This window comes from Aspergillus clavatus, genomic scaffold (assembly GCF_000002715.2).
Source record: "Aspergillus clavatus NRRL 1 1099423829806 genomic scaffold, whole genome shotgun sequence".
NCBI lineage: Eukaryota > Fungi > Ascomycota > Eurotiomycetes > Eurotiales > Aspergillaceae > Aspergillus > Aspergillus clavatus.
In genome coordinates this window covers 573,387-589,048 of record NW_001517093.1, presented here as the reverse complement: position 1 = coordinate 589,048, position 15,662 = coordinate 573,387, and the positions used below count along the sequence as shown (strand labels likewise).

Below are 15,662 nucleotides of genomic sequence, written 5' to 3'. Positions count from 1 at the left end.
ACGGCAGCTTATAGAGCTGTAGGTAGTGGTTGCAGTCTCAATTATCTCTAATCGTTCAAGAACAATGCCCCCCCTTTATCTTCAGTATCACCGCCTAGTAAACATCAGCGATATTGAAACCGTGTACAACGTAGAGCGACAGGTCAACTTCTTCCACCCATGGTATCTACCACCACACTTCTATGGCGGGATCTCCCGCTGGCTCGACTGTTTCAACTTCCCCAGATAATCGTAGCTGTGCGACCCATTCTCACCATGCATCATCACCGGGGGCAGCGGCGAGATCACCCGATCCGGGTGCCTCTTCCAGATATCATCCAATTGCCGACGGTAGCGCCGAGACGACAGGTACCGATCAAAGCGACCCTTCTCATGCTTGCTTTCAGCCGAGCTCATCTCTACTGGTTCGGGGGGTTTGCCGAGATGGAGGAGCCTCTTGATGGGGTCCAGAAGGAAGTCCTTGGCCATTCCGATCAGGACTGCATGTGTCTTTGAGACGGTGTCTCGAAGGCTTTCATTGAAGGCTAGCAGGAGGGCAATTAGGATGATGGCGACGGATGATGGTCCTGTGACGTGTGAGTTGGGATCCAACCAAGCCCGATGCCATTTCTCTTACCTGCTATTATGAACATTGTGCGAAAGTTGGGATTTGTGGGTTCGCCGCTCCACTCTCGGACATTGATGCCGAATAGTGATGTGAAGAATGAGAGTGGGAGGAAGCTATACCCAGTGAGTAACTGGGAGACGGATATCCATACGCCTGACGGGCAGAGTCTTACATGACAGTGAAGATTGTGAATACCATCACAGATCGAGACTGGTTCTGGGCTACCTCTGCCTCCCACCGGGCGAGTCGTGATTCATCGACGTTCGCCTGTTTCTGCTTCAAGTCTAGAAGGTTTTCCACCTAATGCAGGAAGTCAGCAGGCGCCATTATCTGGCAGGGGGATCACTGACTGCTTTCTGAGCAAGGATGGCGTTTTCTCTCATTTCCTGAACCTGGTTGCGGTATTCGTCCAGCCGGGATAGTGTAGACTGCACGAATACTTTCCCATATCCCTTCTCTTCGAAGTACTTGGCCATGGTCTTGACAGTCGACGTCTGCTGGTCGAGGAGTTTCATGATAGTGCCTAGTTCGTCCATAATGTCTCTCAGTTCGAGTAACGCAGATAAGTCTTCCCGGTTCTGTTTCGCCACGCCGACGTCTCTTTCATCACGTTCGGCGCTCGTCATTGTTCTTCCATCGGCTGTCTTATTGTGTTGGGCAGGGTTTATGACGAATCCCCGGCTTCGGAACCGTTTGAATGATCTCGTTACCGATTCCGTCTGTCTGAGTCAGTACGTAAGGTTCTCAGCATGGTTATTCCAAATTCCTCACCAAAATACTGATGGACTCCTCAAATATGCGAAGGACTTGTAAATCATGATGTAGGGTACGGTCGAGCAAAAGCGTGACTGAGTGTAATACTATTAGCGCAGCAAGATCACCAGCCGTCTCGAACCGGCGGGCTAGATCTCCATTAAGTTCATTGTATATGCTGTTGTGTAGGTTCGCTTGCTCATATAGCTTGCCTTCGGATGTTGTAGCCTCTTGGTTGGGGAAGAAGGTCACGACGGTTCTCTGATCTAAGATCCAGAGCCAGAGCTGGTCCACCATGAGGACCTTGCCATCCTCGAACATATCTGGAATCTCCGCTTTATCGTGGGCTGGCATCGAGTCGCCCAGTTCCTCCCTTGGATTGATCGTTTTCCTGGTCCGCTTCCAGAGCATCTGGTCATCATCTCTGGCTGTGGTAGACCGCAGATTCGGATATCCGAATTGATCCAAAGTCCTTCGTAGATGGATAGGCGGCTCGTTCCCCAGGAATTTCCATATCACCTTCGCTTCTAGGTGTGATTTTGAGATTTTCTCTGGCACCGGCCTTGATCTTCTTTGCTGCAGTCTATCCTCGATTACTTTACGACGTTGGATTAGGTTCCAGTATGTGTCCCAATGCAGCTGGCATAAATTTTAGCAAAGCGTGATACATGTGTTCGGCAAGTCTCACATATGGCATCTTATAAAGAGAATGATTGATTAGCACTTGCTCCATTCATTGTATTTCCTTGTACTCACATAGAGAGCGAATTTAGGATCCTTTGTTCCTTCTGGAAGGCTTGTGGATGAGGCACCACTCGACCTTGAGTGAATACACATAGGCCGTACATAGCGAGCGTGAGGCTCCAAGTGGCGAGCCCTGATGAGCTTTGAGTACCAATTCTCGGAGTTTATGAATTTGCTGAGACTGAAGGTTCACGAGACAACCTGGTTAGCTCATATACGAAGGATAAATTGAGTCAAAAGAACTATAAGCTGGCATACAAATCGGGAATATTGCGGTCCGCACACGCTTTAGCTAGGATCGGAGAGACCCATCCGGTGTGTGTATACGGTATATGGATCCAGAGAAGCTTTTCGCTGCCTGCCTCTGGTCGATCAAAACGAGGTGCTGCTCGAGGCTTGTCTGTTCCCATCTCATTCCGCTGACCCGATATTGATGATGGCACAGGAAGGAGCCCTTTAAAATATCTTGATGTTGCATTGCTATCATACTGTCAGTAGACTTTCATATGATACAGATCGGGACACGAACAGAGGCACGGTTTGGCTCAGCTTCAGGCTGAGATGATCGTTTGAAACCTCATCATTATCATGTGCTCCGTCTTCCTCTTGAGGAGAAGATTCATCATCTGTAATTGAGCTACTATCTAGTTCATAACTGGGATCCTCGCTATCCCTTGAAAAATAGCTGTCGGTGGTTGGCTCGCTGATATGGATTCTTGGAGAACTCTGGGGCATAAAGCTGCGACTCTTTTTGATGGAGGGCCTTGGTCGAATTTTCTCTGTCTGCTCATCGATGGCATCCAATGGTTCATCGTGCTCAGAATCTCCATGAAAAGAGGACCGCCTGCTCTCGAAGCTACTCACCGAAGATCCATCAAGTGAGCCGGGTGGTATCTTGCCTGTTTTGCTGAGTCTGTCCTTCAGACACAGAGACGGACCTTTTGATAGATAGTCTGAGAGAGCCACTTTCGTGGACCAAAGTTTCAATGGCGTCTCATCGCTCACTCCAAGTGCCGTGTCTTCGAAGAATCCGTTGACCTGTATCATGACTTCCTTTTCAACATACAGCGAGGAATCCGTCAATCCAGCTAACCGAACTGCCATTGCGACAGAAGATTGAAGTTCTTTAACGAAGCTTGCTCTTGTAGTCTTCTCTTGACCCTTGAAGTACGCCGTCCCTACATGATCAGTGGCTAGAGGGATCTCCTTTTCATGTTCCAGACCTAGTAGGCCTGATCGAATAGATGTGATGGGCACATGAACCTCGACTGGACTGCTAGGATCTGAGCCAGCAACATTGACAGTAGAGTCTACTGTCTCCAGGAACGTCCAAACTTTCATATCCGCTGAGATGGCTCTGAATTGGCTAGTGAGTTGCACAAGTCGGTGGTGTCGAGGTTTAAAACTTTCCCTCATATGATTGGGGACACGAAACTGCAGTCGCATCAAACGGCAGACGCTTTGAGTGTACTCAGGGGCAGATAGATATGTCGACCCATGATGGGGAGTTGCGATAAATGCGATTCCGTAACAGCTTGAGAAGATCGACTCGATATTTGATTTCGATTGACTGGCAATGACCAAGGCTGCCTTAGCAACCAGTCCACCAGTACTATGGGTGACGAAGAAAATGGGCCGTCGACCGTGCTGTGCATAGATCAGTATGCGACTTGCTGTTTCCCAGGCATACTGTGACCTACGTCGCGCAGTCGTTCTTCATGGAGCCGATTTAGCAGACGATGAGCCAGAGAATCGAGATCGTCGTGCGCACTTGGCTTTCCATGATCGTAAAGCAACACCCGTGCGTTTGGTATCCGTTTCAAGACCTCTGATATCAGCCATGGTCTGTCGGTATCCTCCCCCGCCCATGATTTCCGTAGGTTTGCCCCAACAGCAGGAACAGCGACAATGCTGGGAATCATCAGTATCCGACGGCTCAAAAGCTAGAGAAGAGAAGCGCGTTGTACTTACTCGACCACTGAACTGGAGAGCGAATTCACAATCTCGAATCGGCCACGCAACTCTGCTTGAGGCGTTTCTTGTGCCATAGCTCAAAAATCCTCAATTTGTTCCCGTATCTTGAGACAGATTCCACATAGAAGCAGTTTCATTGCAAATTCGCCTTGAAATGTAGTCATGTAAGTAGGCTATAGAGATAGCAATCATCATCTGACTGACGAGGAAGAAAGGCCATGGCAGGTGACAATCCACTTGCTCGCAGCCTTGTCCCATTCAGCCCTGTCGACAGGGTTTATATGTCCATGAAAAGCGCCAGTGTGCTGATCTCGCGACCGACTTCATCTTCATAAGGCTGCGTGATGTCTGACAAATGCCGCCCCGCATCTTAGTGTCCTTCATGGGATCAGATCACTGGGGGTGGCAGGACGCCTTCAGCCTGGGCGATCCTGGTCAGCTCCTAGATAGATAAAGGTCATTTCTTCTAGAATAACCAAGTGAACCCATCAGGGTTCTGCTAGAATAGTAAGTGCTTTGTGTTTCTCTCGTTTGACATTTGTTGGGTGTGGGTAAGAGAGTGTGTCGTTGTTGTTGTTGAGTATCTGCAGAGGATGGAGAGACCTGTTGCTCCCCCGTGACCTTGGCTTATATTGCTTTCTTAAAAAAGTCTCCATCATTGTGTTATCCTACATAAATCTGACAAAAGTAGTACATATAAATGCAGGGCCATGTACCCTTATGCATAGTGTTGGAAGAATATACTGTAGTGAAGAGATAAGATTGGTCTCACAATATGGCCCAATAAAACGAGCAGTCCCCAGCCAGCCTTATGGAAAATTATGTACATGGTATGGAATGTGCAGTGCTTTTGCGCACAAAAGACAAGTAGCTTCCTGTCTTCGATGACGCTGAATCAAGAGTAGAAAGCTGGATATTCTAAAACGCGACATGCATCAGTGCGGTATCATCAGACATGAATCGAAGAAAAAAGATAGAAATGCTCGCTTGGTGATAGTTATACAATGATGCTGAAGAATGAGTAGGAGAGATTTATGCAGAGCGATATCGGGTGAAAATGTTCGAAGTTGGTGGTTGGGGATTCCGAAATTGTTGAAATCACTCAGGAGGATGGCTTCATTTCATCGTGGCATGGTTGCCAAATAATCGAAGCTGGTCTATGATGCAAGCAGCCATCCGACATGTGCCTAGATCGAGTCAGAATGGCCTTGCTCGTCCGCCAAATGACGTCTCTCATTGACGCCTCGTGCCATCTTCTTCCCAAGCTCGTACGTCGAGATCATGATAGCACAAGCAGGCGCAACCTTCAAGCATCGGGCTACCCAACCACGGAAAAGACCCGCCATACCCTCTTCATGGAATATGTGCATGAGGAACTTGGGCAGAGATAGTTGCTCTGGTCGAAGAGCCTCACGAGCTGCGTTACCTCGAATGCTGCTCGACCCGTCATCTCCCATATATTGAAACACTTGCTGGCGCGTTTTGCCGACATCGAAAGGAGTAGTGACAAAAGCAGCCAGAGAGCCTGAGACTGCACCTGCGAGGAAGGTTTCGAAGAATGTAGGGTTATCTAGGTCGTGTTGGGGAGATGCAGATGACGAGCTATGAGGCAAGATATGATGGGCTTGGGCTGCCTTGCGCAGATCAATGAGATATCGCTTGCCTTCCTCATATCCCCACCAATACAATCCGGAGAAGGGGACATCGCGCCACATTGTCAAGGTCAGCCCTCGCCAGAGCGACCTGTAACCCTGTGCCTTAGTCATCTGATGCAAGTCCTCCAATGTCGCCCTAAAATGTCCAGCACCGGTGCCAGGGGTCGCCTGCAAACGCGTCCGGAACATTTCGATCGGGCTGATAGCGGATGCAGCTGCAGTTCTTGCCACAGAACCTGCGACTAATGGAGCGTACGCGGCAGGTACATATCGCTGAATAGGGCTTTTCTCATCAGCCCGTAACCAATCGTATCCAGCAAAATAGATGATATTGGCTGGGATGCTCATCATCAAAGTCGGACTAAGCCCACGCCAGAGCGCCGACGTCCCCTCATTCCGGGCAATCTTGCGTAGGCCATCTAGAGTCGAGGTGAAGGTCCTACGCTGTGTTTCCTCCACGGCACAGTCCGCGACAGCTGGAGCAGCGCCTCCCAAGGTCCCCGCGCCTGGACCTACCATACACACTTGCGCATCTTGACCAAGCCAGAAAACCTCGCGACAACAGGCAGTCACTCCCAAATTTGGTGGCATGTTTTTTAATGTTTGAATTGTGTGAGAAGTAAAGGGCGACGCGTTGTTGACGGAGGATTGTGATTGAAGACGGATGCGGACAACGTCAAGAGGGGTTACTGTACAAACGAAATATCAGCACTTTGTTGGTCGCAAGCCATCGAGATCCCGCAAGAGTCCTGTAGAATCTCCGAAGGATCCGTCGCTGGGATACGAACTCACCTAGGAGAGCCGTCAAGATGCTGCCGCCTGTCGCCGAAATCATGCGCTGCGTAATGGATATATCCTCATCTTTGTGCTCAGCGACCGGAGCAGGCACCGACCCTGTTCCGGAAGTAGCTGCCATTGTAGTTTCTTCAACAGACCATGGCCATGACTCTGCCGGGCTGTGTGCTAATTCCGCGGGATTCGGTTCGTGAAAGTGACACTGATCCCCCGACGCAGGTTGAATCTCGAAGTCGGACATTCATTCGAAGAGAGCGGACTGGCGAGTAAGAAGCGGGGATTAAATCTCTTCTTAAAGCGATAATCCGTCTCGAGAAAACCTGTTGGTCGCGGAGGGAAGAAGAAGAAGATGTGAAGCAATGCGTCAGAGAGAAAAAGAGATCTCGGCAGCTGGCGGTGGCGCTACGGTCCAAATCAAGTTTGGCCCCGGAGATAAGCATCAATTTAATGAGGGATGCCTCTTTGGGTCCCCGCGATCTCTCTGACTCTTTGATTTTCTGGACTTCATCGATCGATCAATGCTCAATTGTACAGTTCGCATGGCTTAGTTTCTCGCGTATATATATTGGTGCTACTCACCTCTGGAATAAAGGGACTTTTTTCACTTATCTGTACAGTCTTCGTTCTTTGGAATTCTTCATGTTCGTTCAAGACCTGAAGCCAAGCCTACTCTAAGCTATCAGCTGCGCTTATCAATCAAAGCATTCTGCCGCCCGGGGTTCTGCACAACGACGACATTCAACGTCTGTGACTATGGAGGATAACGCCGAACTTGAATCATTTCGGCGGCAGTGGCGCGAGGAAGTTGCGCGCCGGACACATCCAAGCAGATCCAATGTTCCACAGCTGAAGTCATCGGTTTCTTCTGCAACCCGACCAGGATACCTACCGCCTACACGGCATGCGGCGTCAGAGCGGACAGTGGAGGAAGACGAGATTGACGAAGTAACCTCGACTGATCAGGGCGAAATTATCCATGGAGTGGAACAGTTAAGCTTGGGGAAAATCGATGAGGATGCTTTTCATTCTCAGGCGCCGCGAAGAGAGCCTAGATCTGCCTTGGAACACTTTGAACGAGCGGTGGAGAAAGAGGCCGAGGGTAGTTTGGGAGATAGCTTGCAGCACTATCGCAAGGCGTATCGGGTAAGCCTCCTGGCGTCGCTATGTTGTTGCATACTAAGGGATAGTTCTGACTTGTTGATTTGATTTGTCTTTTAGCTAGATTCCACTGTCGACAAGACATACCGTAACAAGCATTTCGCCGCTGCTTGGAAGAAACCGGCACATGCTGCTCCGAGTGCATCAGCTACAGTGTCGACATTAACAACTGCGCCGGTGGCCACCCAAAGTCAAGACGAACCCGTGATACTACCGACTCCCGAGCTCATCGCGTCTTTTGCCCATCTTCCCATCCCGCAGGCTGAACCCGAGGTAGAGAATACTCCCCCGCCGCCATGTCCAATCGCCAATATTCCGTCCGAGGTGCTGGTCGAAATACTTCGGCATGTCGCGTTGATGGACCCTGCTTCGTTTTGCCATGTATCGCTGGTTTGCAAACGTCTGGCCTATCATTTCACGCATGAGCAACAAATCTGGAGGCGACTTTGTCAGGGTGCGGAATTCGGCTTCAAGTCCATGCACTACTCGTTTGCCTGCGATATCCACGGCAACCCGGAATATACTCTGGGACAGCGCTATACGCCCTTCCCGTTTTCTGTTCCCGTAGAGATCCCGACGCCGCTGTCTTCATGGAGTCAAGTCTTTCAGACGTTCCCGCGGATTCGTTTCACTGGCGTCTACATAAGCACGGTGAACTACACTCGTCCTGGTGCTGCTTCTGCATATCAGAACATATCATGGAACAGTCCCATCCATATCGTCACCTACTATCGATACTTAAGGTTCTACCAGGACGGATCAGTCATTTCAATTCTGACCACGGTGGAGCCGCTGAACGTGGTTCCCCATATTAGTAAAGAGAATGTGATGGCAGCACGAGCTACAATGTCACACCGGCACCATAAACGCCAGACCTCCGATCCGGGCGTTACATTAGCTGGGGCTTCAGATCCAATACCTCCACTCGCCATGTCAGCCCTGAAAGAGGCTCGACGAGGACGTTGGCATTTGACCAAACCACTGACCGCTTCGGCATCATCCGAAGAGGAAAGTCACCAACAGCCAGTTCCTGATTATCCTTCCTTACCAGGCAAGACCGCAGCGGCTCCTGCGCCGGATCCCAGGGATGTGGTTGTTGAAACCGAAGGTGTGGGCTCCAAATACGCTTACACGCTGCATCTGTCCCTCCGGTCATCCTCCGCAGGCTCTAAACCAGCTGGCCCCCACATCACGCCTCCTAATCCATCGAAGAATACGAAGTTAGTGTGGAAGGGCTTCTGGAGCTACAACAAGCTGACGGACGACTGGGCTGAGTTCGGCCTCCGAAACGATCGGGCGTTCGTATTCCGACGGGTTCGCGGTTGGGGTATGAGCTGATAGAGATGGACTTTTGGTTATCTCATAGATGCATATTGCATAGAGGGTAGAGAATTTAAAGAAGAATATGTGGAGTTCTGGTTTTGGGTATAATGATTGGAGTATTGATGTTGGATATCGGATTTCATGTTGCCCAATAGATAGATAGTGAATCGCAGTCTTTTCTTGACTCATAGGCCAAACAATCTGATGTCTTTTAATATAAAATATTTCAAGTGGAAGATCCTGAGCTGATAGCCATGGTTGTTGATTGCACCAAAGGCCCATAGAAATCAGATAAACGCCAAGCAGCTTATCGATAAGCCTCACCCGCAAAAAAAAATTCGGGGACTCCGTCGATCGACCGCAAGCCCGCAGATTGATTGATTGTTCCTAATTCATAGTCGCTCATCGAATTGTCCAGTTTTTCTCATAGCTACGTGCTTACATTGAGCCTTTACAGCTGATTCTCACAATGCCCGAAAGGGTACGTACCGTGTTCGAGGACGAGGACGACGTCCCTGTCACTGCACCAAAGGTCCTGGAGACCAAACAGAGCCACGAGCCAAGTGCAGGAAAACGAAAGGACCAGAGCAAAGATCACGAGAAGAAGAAAAATAAGAAGCGGAAACATGAGGAATCCACGAAAGCCCCGTCCCAACCCGCCGTGTCAATAATCGAAGTGCCAGAAGCACCGACCCCCCACACCATCGACGAGAAGGATGCGCCCCCAAGCACCGCGAACGGCTCAACTCACAACGACCGCAGCAACAAAAAGCCCAAACCGAAGACTAAAGCATTCCAAGACACGAGACAGAACTTCGCCCCTCTCCGAGAAAAAGCCAAGGCGCTGTATGAGATTCGCAAGGGCCTGCCTATTTTCCCGCACGGCGACGAGATCCGACAGAACCTGCGCAAAAACGACGTGATGCTTCTGGTTGGTGAAACGGGTAGCGGAAAGAGTACGCAGATCCCGCAGTTCCTGGTGGACGAGAAGTGGTGCCGGCCGACCAAGGCGACGGTCACACAGGAGGACGGCTCGCGCAAGGAGATTACGGTTGGCGGGTGCATTGCGATCACGCAGCCCAGACGAGTGGCTGCTATTTCGCTGGCGAGACGTGTGGCGGAGGAAATGGGGACGCCGCTGGGATCGTCGTCGCCGGCGAGTAAGGTTGGCTACTCGGTGCGGTTCGATACGTCTACGTCTCCGAGTACGCGGATCAAGTTTCTGACAGAGGGAATGCTCCTCCAGGAGATGTTGCATGACCCGTGGTTGACCAAGTACAGCGCGATAGTTGTTGATGAAGTGCACGAGCGTGGTGTCAATGTTGATTTGGTGTTGGGTTTCTTGAGGAATTTGGTTTCGGGAAAACGAGAGGGGCGTGGTGGTGTGCCGTTGAAAGTTGTGGTCATGAGTGCTACGGCTGATATGGAGAGTTTGATGGATTTCTTCCAGGAGGGTCTGCAGACCAGGAAGGCCACCAAGCCGAGCGAGGATAAATCTACGACCAGCAGCGCAAGCCAGCAGGATTCGGCTCCCGTAACAGATGATAAGATCTCTGTTTGTCATATCAAGGGTCGCCAGTTCCCAGTCAAGACCATCTACGCTCCTGCTCCTGTGCATGATTTCGTGGATGCGGCTCTGAAGGTGATCTTTCAGATTCACTACAAAGAGCCTATGCCGGGTGACATTCTGGTTTTCCTTACTGGCCAGGAGACAGTTGAAGCGCTGGAGCAGCTAGTCAACGAATACGCCACTGGCATGGACCCTGCACTGCCAAAGATCCAAGTGCTTCCTCTTTTTGCAGCTCTGCCACAAGTCGCGCAGCAGCGAGTCTTCCTCCCCGCGCCTCCACGCACCCGCAAGATCATTCTGGCGACCAACATTGCCGAAACCTCCGTGACAGTCTCCGGAGTGCGGTTCGTTGTGGATTGTGGGAAAGCCAAGGTCAAGCAGTTCCGTACCCGTCTCGGACTGGACTCCCTGCTTGTCAAGCCAATTTCGAAGTCCGCCGCCATCCAGCGTAAGGGTCGTGCAGGCAGAGAAGCTCCGGGTCAGTGTTACAGACTGTATACGGAAAAGGACTATCTCGCTCTGGATGAGACTAACACACCAGAGATTCTACGATGCGATCTCAGTCAAGCACTGCTTAACATGAAAGCTCGCGGAGTCGACAATGTCATGGGCTTCCCGTTCCTGACACGGCCCCCACGCGACTCGCTAGAGAAAGCTCTCCTCCAACTGCTGAGCATCGACGCCCTCGAAGAGTCCGGCAGCATCAGCTCCGTCGGACGCCATATCGCCAAGCTCCCTCTTACACCCACACTCGGACGCGTCCTCCTGGCGGCTTCGGAGCACGGCGAGGGGTGTCTACTAGATGTGATTGACATCATCTCGTGCCTGAGCGTGGAGAACATCTTCCTCAATACACTGTCAGAAGAAAAGAAGGAAGAGGCGGAAAAGGCGCGCCGCGACCTCTACCGGCGAGAAGGTGATCATCTCACCATGCTCGCCACCGTGCAAGCATACGCCGCCGAGAATAGCGACCGAAAGGCATGGGCGGAGAGACACCTGGTGTCTCATCGCGCCATGCAGTCAGTAATGGTATGTTACTACCCGACGTTCCCGCTCGATTTGATTCCCGGTATTCCGGCACCGCGTCGAAGCACTGGCTAACTCTCTTCCCCAGGACGTCCGCAAACAACTCACCATGCAATGCCGACAAGCCAAGCTTCTTCCCAGCGCCAGCGACTCTCGCAACGGCCCAACCAACTCCATCATCCGCGAACCGTCGCCCGTGCTCATCCTCAAGAGCTTTCTGCGCGGTTTCTCCACTAACACCGCCCGGCTTGTCCCGGATGGCAGCTATCGGACAGTTGTCGGGAATCAGACGGTGGCGATCCACCCATCGAGTGTCCTGTTTGGCAAGAAAGTGGAGGCGATCATGTACAACGAGTTTGTGTTTACGAACCGCAGTTATGCGCGCGGGGTGAGCGCGGTGCAGATGGATTGGGTTGGGGAGGCGTTGACGGGGGCATGATGCTGTTGTTGATTATCGTCTTTAATTAAAGATGCGAGCCTAGATTTGATGATAGATCGATTTAGATAGATTATATATACCCATGACCGCGATCAAATTTGATATATATCCCATTGAACATATGATCTACACCGCCTCTTGATCCGTGGAACATCCGTTCTAACTATCCTCTGCGAAGATGATCTAAGCTGATGAGAGAGCTGAAGGATCCAGGATGACCTGTCAGGACGATCAGCCAACAAGTAACTTGTTTGGAGGGTTCAACCTTTGCCTCACTTTATCTTTACGCGGAGTTCAGAACATTTGTGCTGTTGGCGCTTGAGTGTTGGAACTTGGAACTTGGAACAGTCTAATGCAGTCAAGAGTGAAACACTAGTGGAAATGTAATAGAGAGAGAGAGAGAGAGAGAGAGAGAGAGAGAGGGAGGAAGGATGGAAGATCTACGGGGTGTTGTCTATGGGGAGATCTGTAATTAGCAGCAGGCCTTATGACTTTGGGGTGGTGAGGACTGGACCTTATCTCTCTCTTACGGTACCGGGGATTCTGTCGTGATATGGTCTCATGAGCTGAGACTGGAGGAAAGGAAAAAAGATGAGAATTATTGTTTAGTCGACCTAAATAATATGGATTATGTGGTTGATTGAATGATGCGTGCAGATACCTACTGTGGGCAAGGATAATAATAATAATACCATGTATGAGTGTAGGTAGGTACCATGTAGGTACCTATCTACCTAGTTCGTAGGGCAGCACCTGGGAGAGAGTGTTTCAAGACAACAGACAATCTGCAGAGGAATCATGCCTTTTTACTAGTATCTAGTCTATCTATCTACTACTAACGGAGGTACTTTAGGAATTGGCAGGAAAAAACAAACAAGAATTCAACACGCTGGACTACTAAGGCTGGTCTTGTGACTTCTCTTTGCCTTTCTTCTACTACTCCGTAGATACATACATACCTCTCTCTCTCTCTCTCTCTATTATTGCATCATTTCCAACTTCAACCCAAAAAGGCACACCGGGTAGGAACCTAAGTGCACCGTCTTACTTATATTGTAGATATTGTCTCTATTATTCTCATTTCCCCCCCCCCCCCCCTCAGTCAGCCTGACCTGAGGGTGGTGTGCTCTGCTCGCGTCAGAATCACCGCATCCACCTTGTTAGGTAGGATTCATCATCGATCCATCACTGCGCTATCTATCTGTCTATCTATCAAATCTATCGATCCATTATTCTCCTTTCCTTCTCCTATTTGCTTTTATCCTCCCTCTCATTATATATTCCACACTTATTTCTCCTTTTATTCCTACTCTTCCTCTCTCTCCGACTCATACATACAGTCTACCGTCCTTATCGACCCATTTCACGCGGGGAAGATCGCCCTTCCCTTATCTATCTATCTACAACCACAAATAACTCATGGCGCTTCGGGTACCACCCCAAGTCTCTCGCCGTCGCAATTCCTATTCTACAACCCAACCCTTTCCTGAACTGGAAATCCCCTCTCCTGTCTCTCAACTCCCCGAACCCGACTCAACGCAATGGGTGCTCTTCTCCCCAACCCAGCCCTCCGTCGCCCGCACCCAAACGACTTCCACTGAACGCACCCCTCGGACAGCTGGGGCCTCTCGCTTGAGCGATTTCGGCTCCTTTGGTACCGCAACTCGTTCCACGCTTGGCCTTGAGGTGGGTGACGACGACGATGGGGATCTTGAGGAAGCTCTGGACGAAGATGGCACCGAGCTAGACAGCTTGGATGACGGTCTACATGCCTTTCGCGCCCCATCTGTGGCTCAGGAGTCCGCCTCGAGACTCAACCAGTCCACTCCAGCGGTGCTACCCGCTCATGATGGGCTTGGGAGCTTTCATGCGTCCAGCCAGGTGGTGCAGGAACAGTTATGGCAGCATGAGCATTTCAATCCGCGTCGGCGGGCTGACGTGCGGCCGAGGCGTCGTTCGAGTGTGCAGCGTCAGCTGGACGCGGTTGATGATCGGGGCCAAGTTGATGTAGAGCGTGAGCGTTGGCAGCGGATCGAGAAATGGAGGATGGACCAGAGCCGAGCGCTCTTGCAGGAAATTGAAAGAGAAACACGGCGTCGGCGACGCCGTAACAGCCGCGTGAGTGTGCAGAGCACTCGAGCTGCGGACCCAATTGTCTCAGATACGCCCGACGGTATTCTGGAGACGCCCAGCGAGGTTCCGTCCGTTAACCAACCAGTTTCCGAGGACGACGATTCGCTGTGGCGCCGCATCACCCGCACGGTGATTCGGGATCTAATTGGCATTGATGATTCTTTGCTCTCGGTCATCTTTGGCGAGTCGTTGCCATGTACAGATGAGGATGGAGAGATGAAAAAATCTGCAGGAACGGATAGTGCTTTGAACATGGATGAGACGATCAGGCAGGAGCTGGACTCTGTGCCGGACGAGCAAGGTCTCTGGCAGACCAAGCTACTTCAACGGATCGCACATGAATTGGGCATCCTGGTTCACCAGCTCTATGAACATCCCGGCGCTTTCACAACCTACCTCAACCTGACGAATGAGATTCCGAATGAGTATGCAGGCATGCCTCTCGGTCGCCTACCAGAGGAGCATGACACCGAGTCGCTGGCCGCACCGGTAGAACCTGCTCATTCGACAGACATCCAGAGCAGTCAAGATTCAATGCTATCACCGCAGTTTGTCCCCACCCTCCGAGACCCTACTGGCGAGGAACATGCGGCCCATTGGGGAATCGAGGAAGAAGAGCAGGAGCAAACCCGCGAGCCGGCCTCCGACTCTGCCCGTCTCCAGCAGGAGAAGGACTACTGGGAACGCGAAGTCGACGTGATGATGGTCTTCCGCTACCTTCGCAATCGCTTCGGCCGTCGAGGCAGTAACGCGGATAGCACCCATGCATCCCCCCGCCGCCATCCCCAAGACGCGGCTCGACGCGCGGCAATCATCCGCCAGCATCACCCCCTCGTTGCCCGCGCGCACTCGCGCACCCAAGCCCAGATCCGACGCCAATCGCATCACTCCGCAGGTGTCTCTGCACCCACGGGAATCTCATCACCACTGCTCCGCCAACACCTCCGTCACCCCAGCTCCAGCTGCGCAAGCCAAACAAAACTATCCGCTCTCTCCAGCCGGCGGACACTGACCGGCTCTAGCCGGAATTACTGGGATATCGGCGGAAGTGTCGACAGCGGCAGCGCAATCGCACCTGTAGCAGCTGGCGTCGGCACCTGGGGCGAAGTGTAGAGCACCTGGACGTGAACCATACCACACGGCCACGTTACCATCTTCGTCCATCTACACAGCTCTCCAGCAGTTGTTTCTGGTTGACCACATATACACATATCATATATCCTGTCTACATCTATATTCATCATACTTGTCTTTCTAGGGCTGGTGTTGGTGTTCTCGGATCTGCTTCTATCGTGATGAACTCATTTGGTTGTTTTGTGGCGCAGGGACATGTGAGAATACATATCATAGCATGAACATACATGGCATATAAATGGTGCATTGTAGACGGGGGTCTAGTCAAGCGCGAGCCGGTTGTGGGGTGAGTGGCGTGGAGTTTACATAGCACGAGGGCCTATTGCTACTTACTTCATTTTAATACCGTAT

General features: G+C 51.2%; 5 protein-coding genes across 5 annotated transcripts, besides 4 other annotated features; 3 read left to right on the top strand and 2 right to left on the bottom strand.

The window, feature by feature from the left end:
• Positions 1 to 180: 180 nt before the first annotated feature.
• ACLA_081070 (uncharacterized protein) lies at positions 181 to 4,152 on the bottom strand (the record flags this gene model as incomplete). The annotated part of the gene is made up of 10 exons (XM_001267848.1): positions 181 to 566; positions 617 to 720; positions 780 to 907; positions 958 to 1,326; positions 1,379 to 1,999; positions 2,117 to 2,285; positions 2,363 to 2,584; positions 2,628 to 3,751; positions 3,805 to 4,015; positions 4,076 to 4,152. 10 exons carry the CDS (start codon positions 4,150 to 4,152, stop codon positions 181 to 183), a joined length of 3,411 nt encoding a protein of 1,136 aa, XP_001267849.1.
• A 1,113-nt stretch (positions 4,153 to 5,265) lies between these two features.
• Positions 5,266 to 6,649, bottom strand: ACLA_081060 (putative mitochondrial carrier protein; the record flags this gene model as incomplete). Its single annotated transcript, XM_001267847.1, has 2 exons — positions 5,266 to 6,422; positions 6,526 to 6,649. The coding sequence occupies 2 exons, from the start codon at positions 6,647 to 6,649 to the stop codon at positions 5,266 to 5,268; spliced, it is 1,281 nt and encodes a 426-aa protein (XP_001267848.1).
• A 632-nt stretch (positions 6,650 to 7,281) lies between these two features.
• ACLA_081050 (putative F-box protein (Pof7)) lies at positions 7,282 to 9,024 on the top strand (the record flags this gene model as incomplete). Its single annotated transcript, XM_001267846.1, has 2 exons — positions 7,282 to 7,671; positions 7,747 to 9,024. The coding sequence occupies 2 exons, from the start codon at positions 7,282 to 7,284 to the stop codon at positions 9,022 to 9,024; spliced, it is 1,668 nt and encodes a 555-aa protein (XP_001267847.1).
• Positions 9,025 to 9,478: 454 nt separating this feature from the next.
• ACLA_081040 (putative ATP-dependent RNA helicase (Hrh1)) lies at positions 9,479 to 12,044 on the top strand (the record flags this gene model as incomplete). Its single annotated transcript, XM_001267845.1, has 2 exons — positions 9,479 to 11,608; positions 11,694 to 12,044. 2 exons carry the CDS (start codon positions 9,479 to 9,481, stop codon positions 12,042 to 12,044), a joined length of 2,481 nt encoding a protein of 826 aa, XP_001267846.1.
• Positions 12,045 to 12,432: 388 nt separating this feature from the next.
• Positions 12,433 to 12,470: a microsatellite.
• Positions 12,434 to 12,466: a microsatellite.
• Positions 12,471 to 13,003: 533 nt separating the features above from the next.
• Positions 13,004 to 13,023: a microsatellite.
• Positions 13,024 to 13,237: 214 nt separating this feature from the next.
• Positions 13,238 to 13,274: a microsatellite.
• Positions 13,275 to 13,463: 189 nt separating this feature from the next.
• On the top strand, positions 13,464 to 15,290 carry ACLA_081030 (uncharacterized protein; the record flags this gene model as incomplete). The annotated part of the gene is made up of 1 exon (XM_001267844.1): positions 13,464 to 15,290. The coding sequence occupies one exon, from the start codon at positions 13,464 to 13,466 to the stop codon at positions 15,288 to 15,290; it is 1,827 nt and encodes a 608-aa protein (XP_001267845.1).
• Between the last annotated feature and the right edge of the window lie 372 nt (positions 15,291 to 15,662).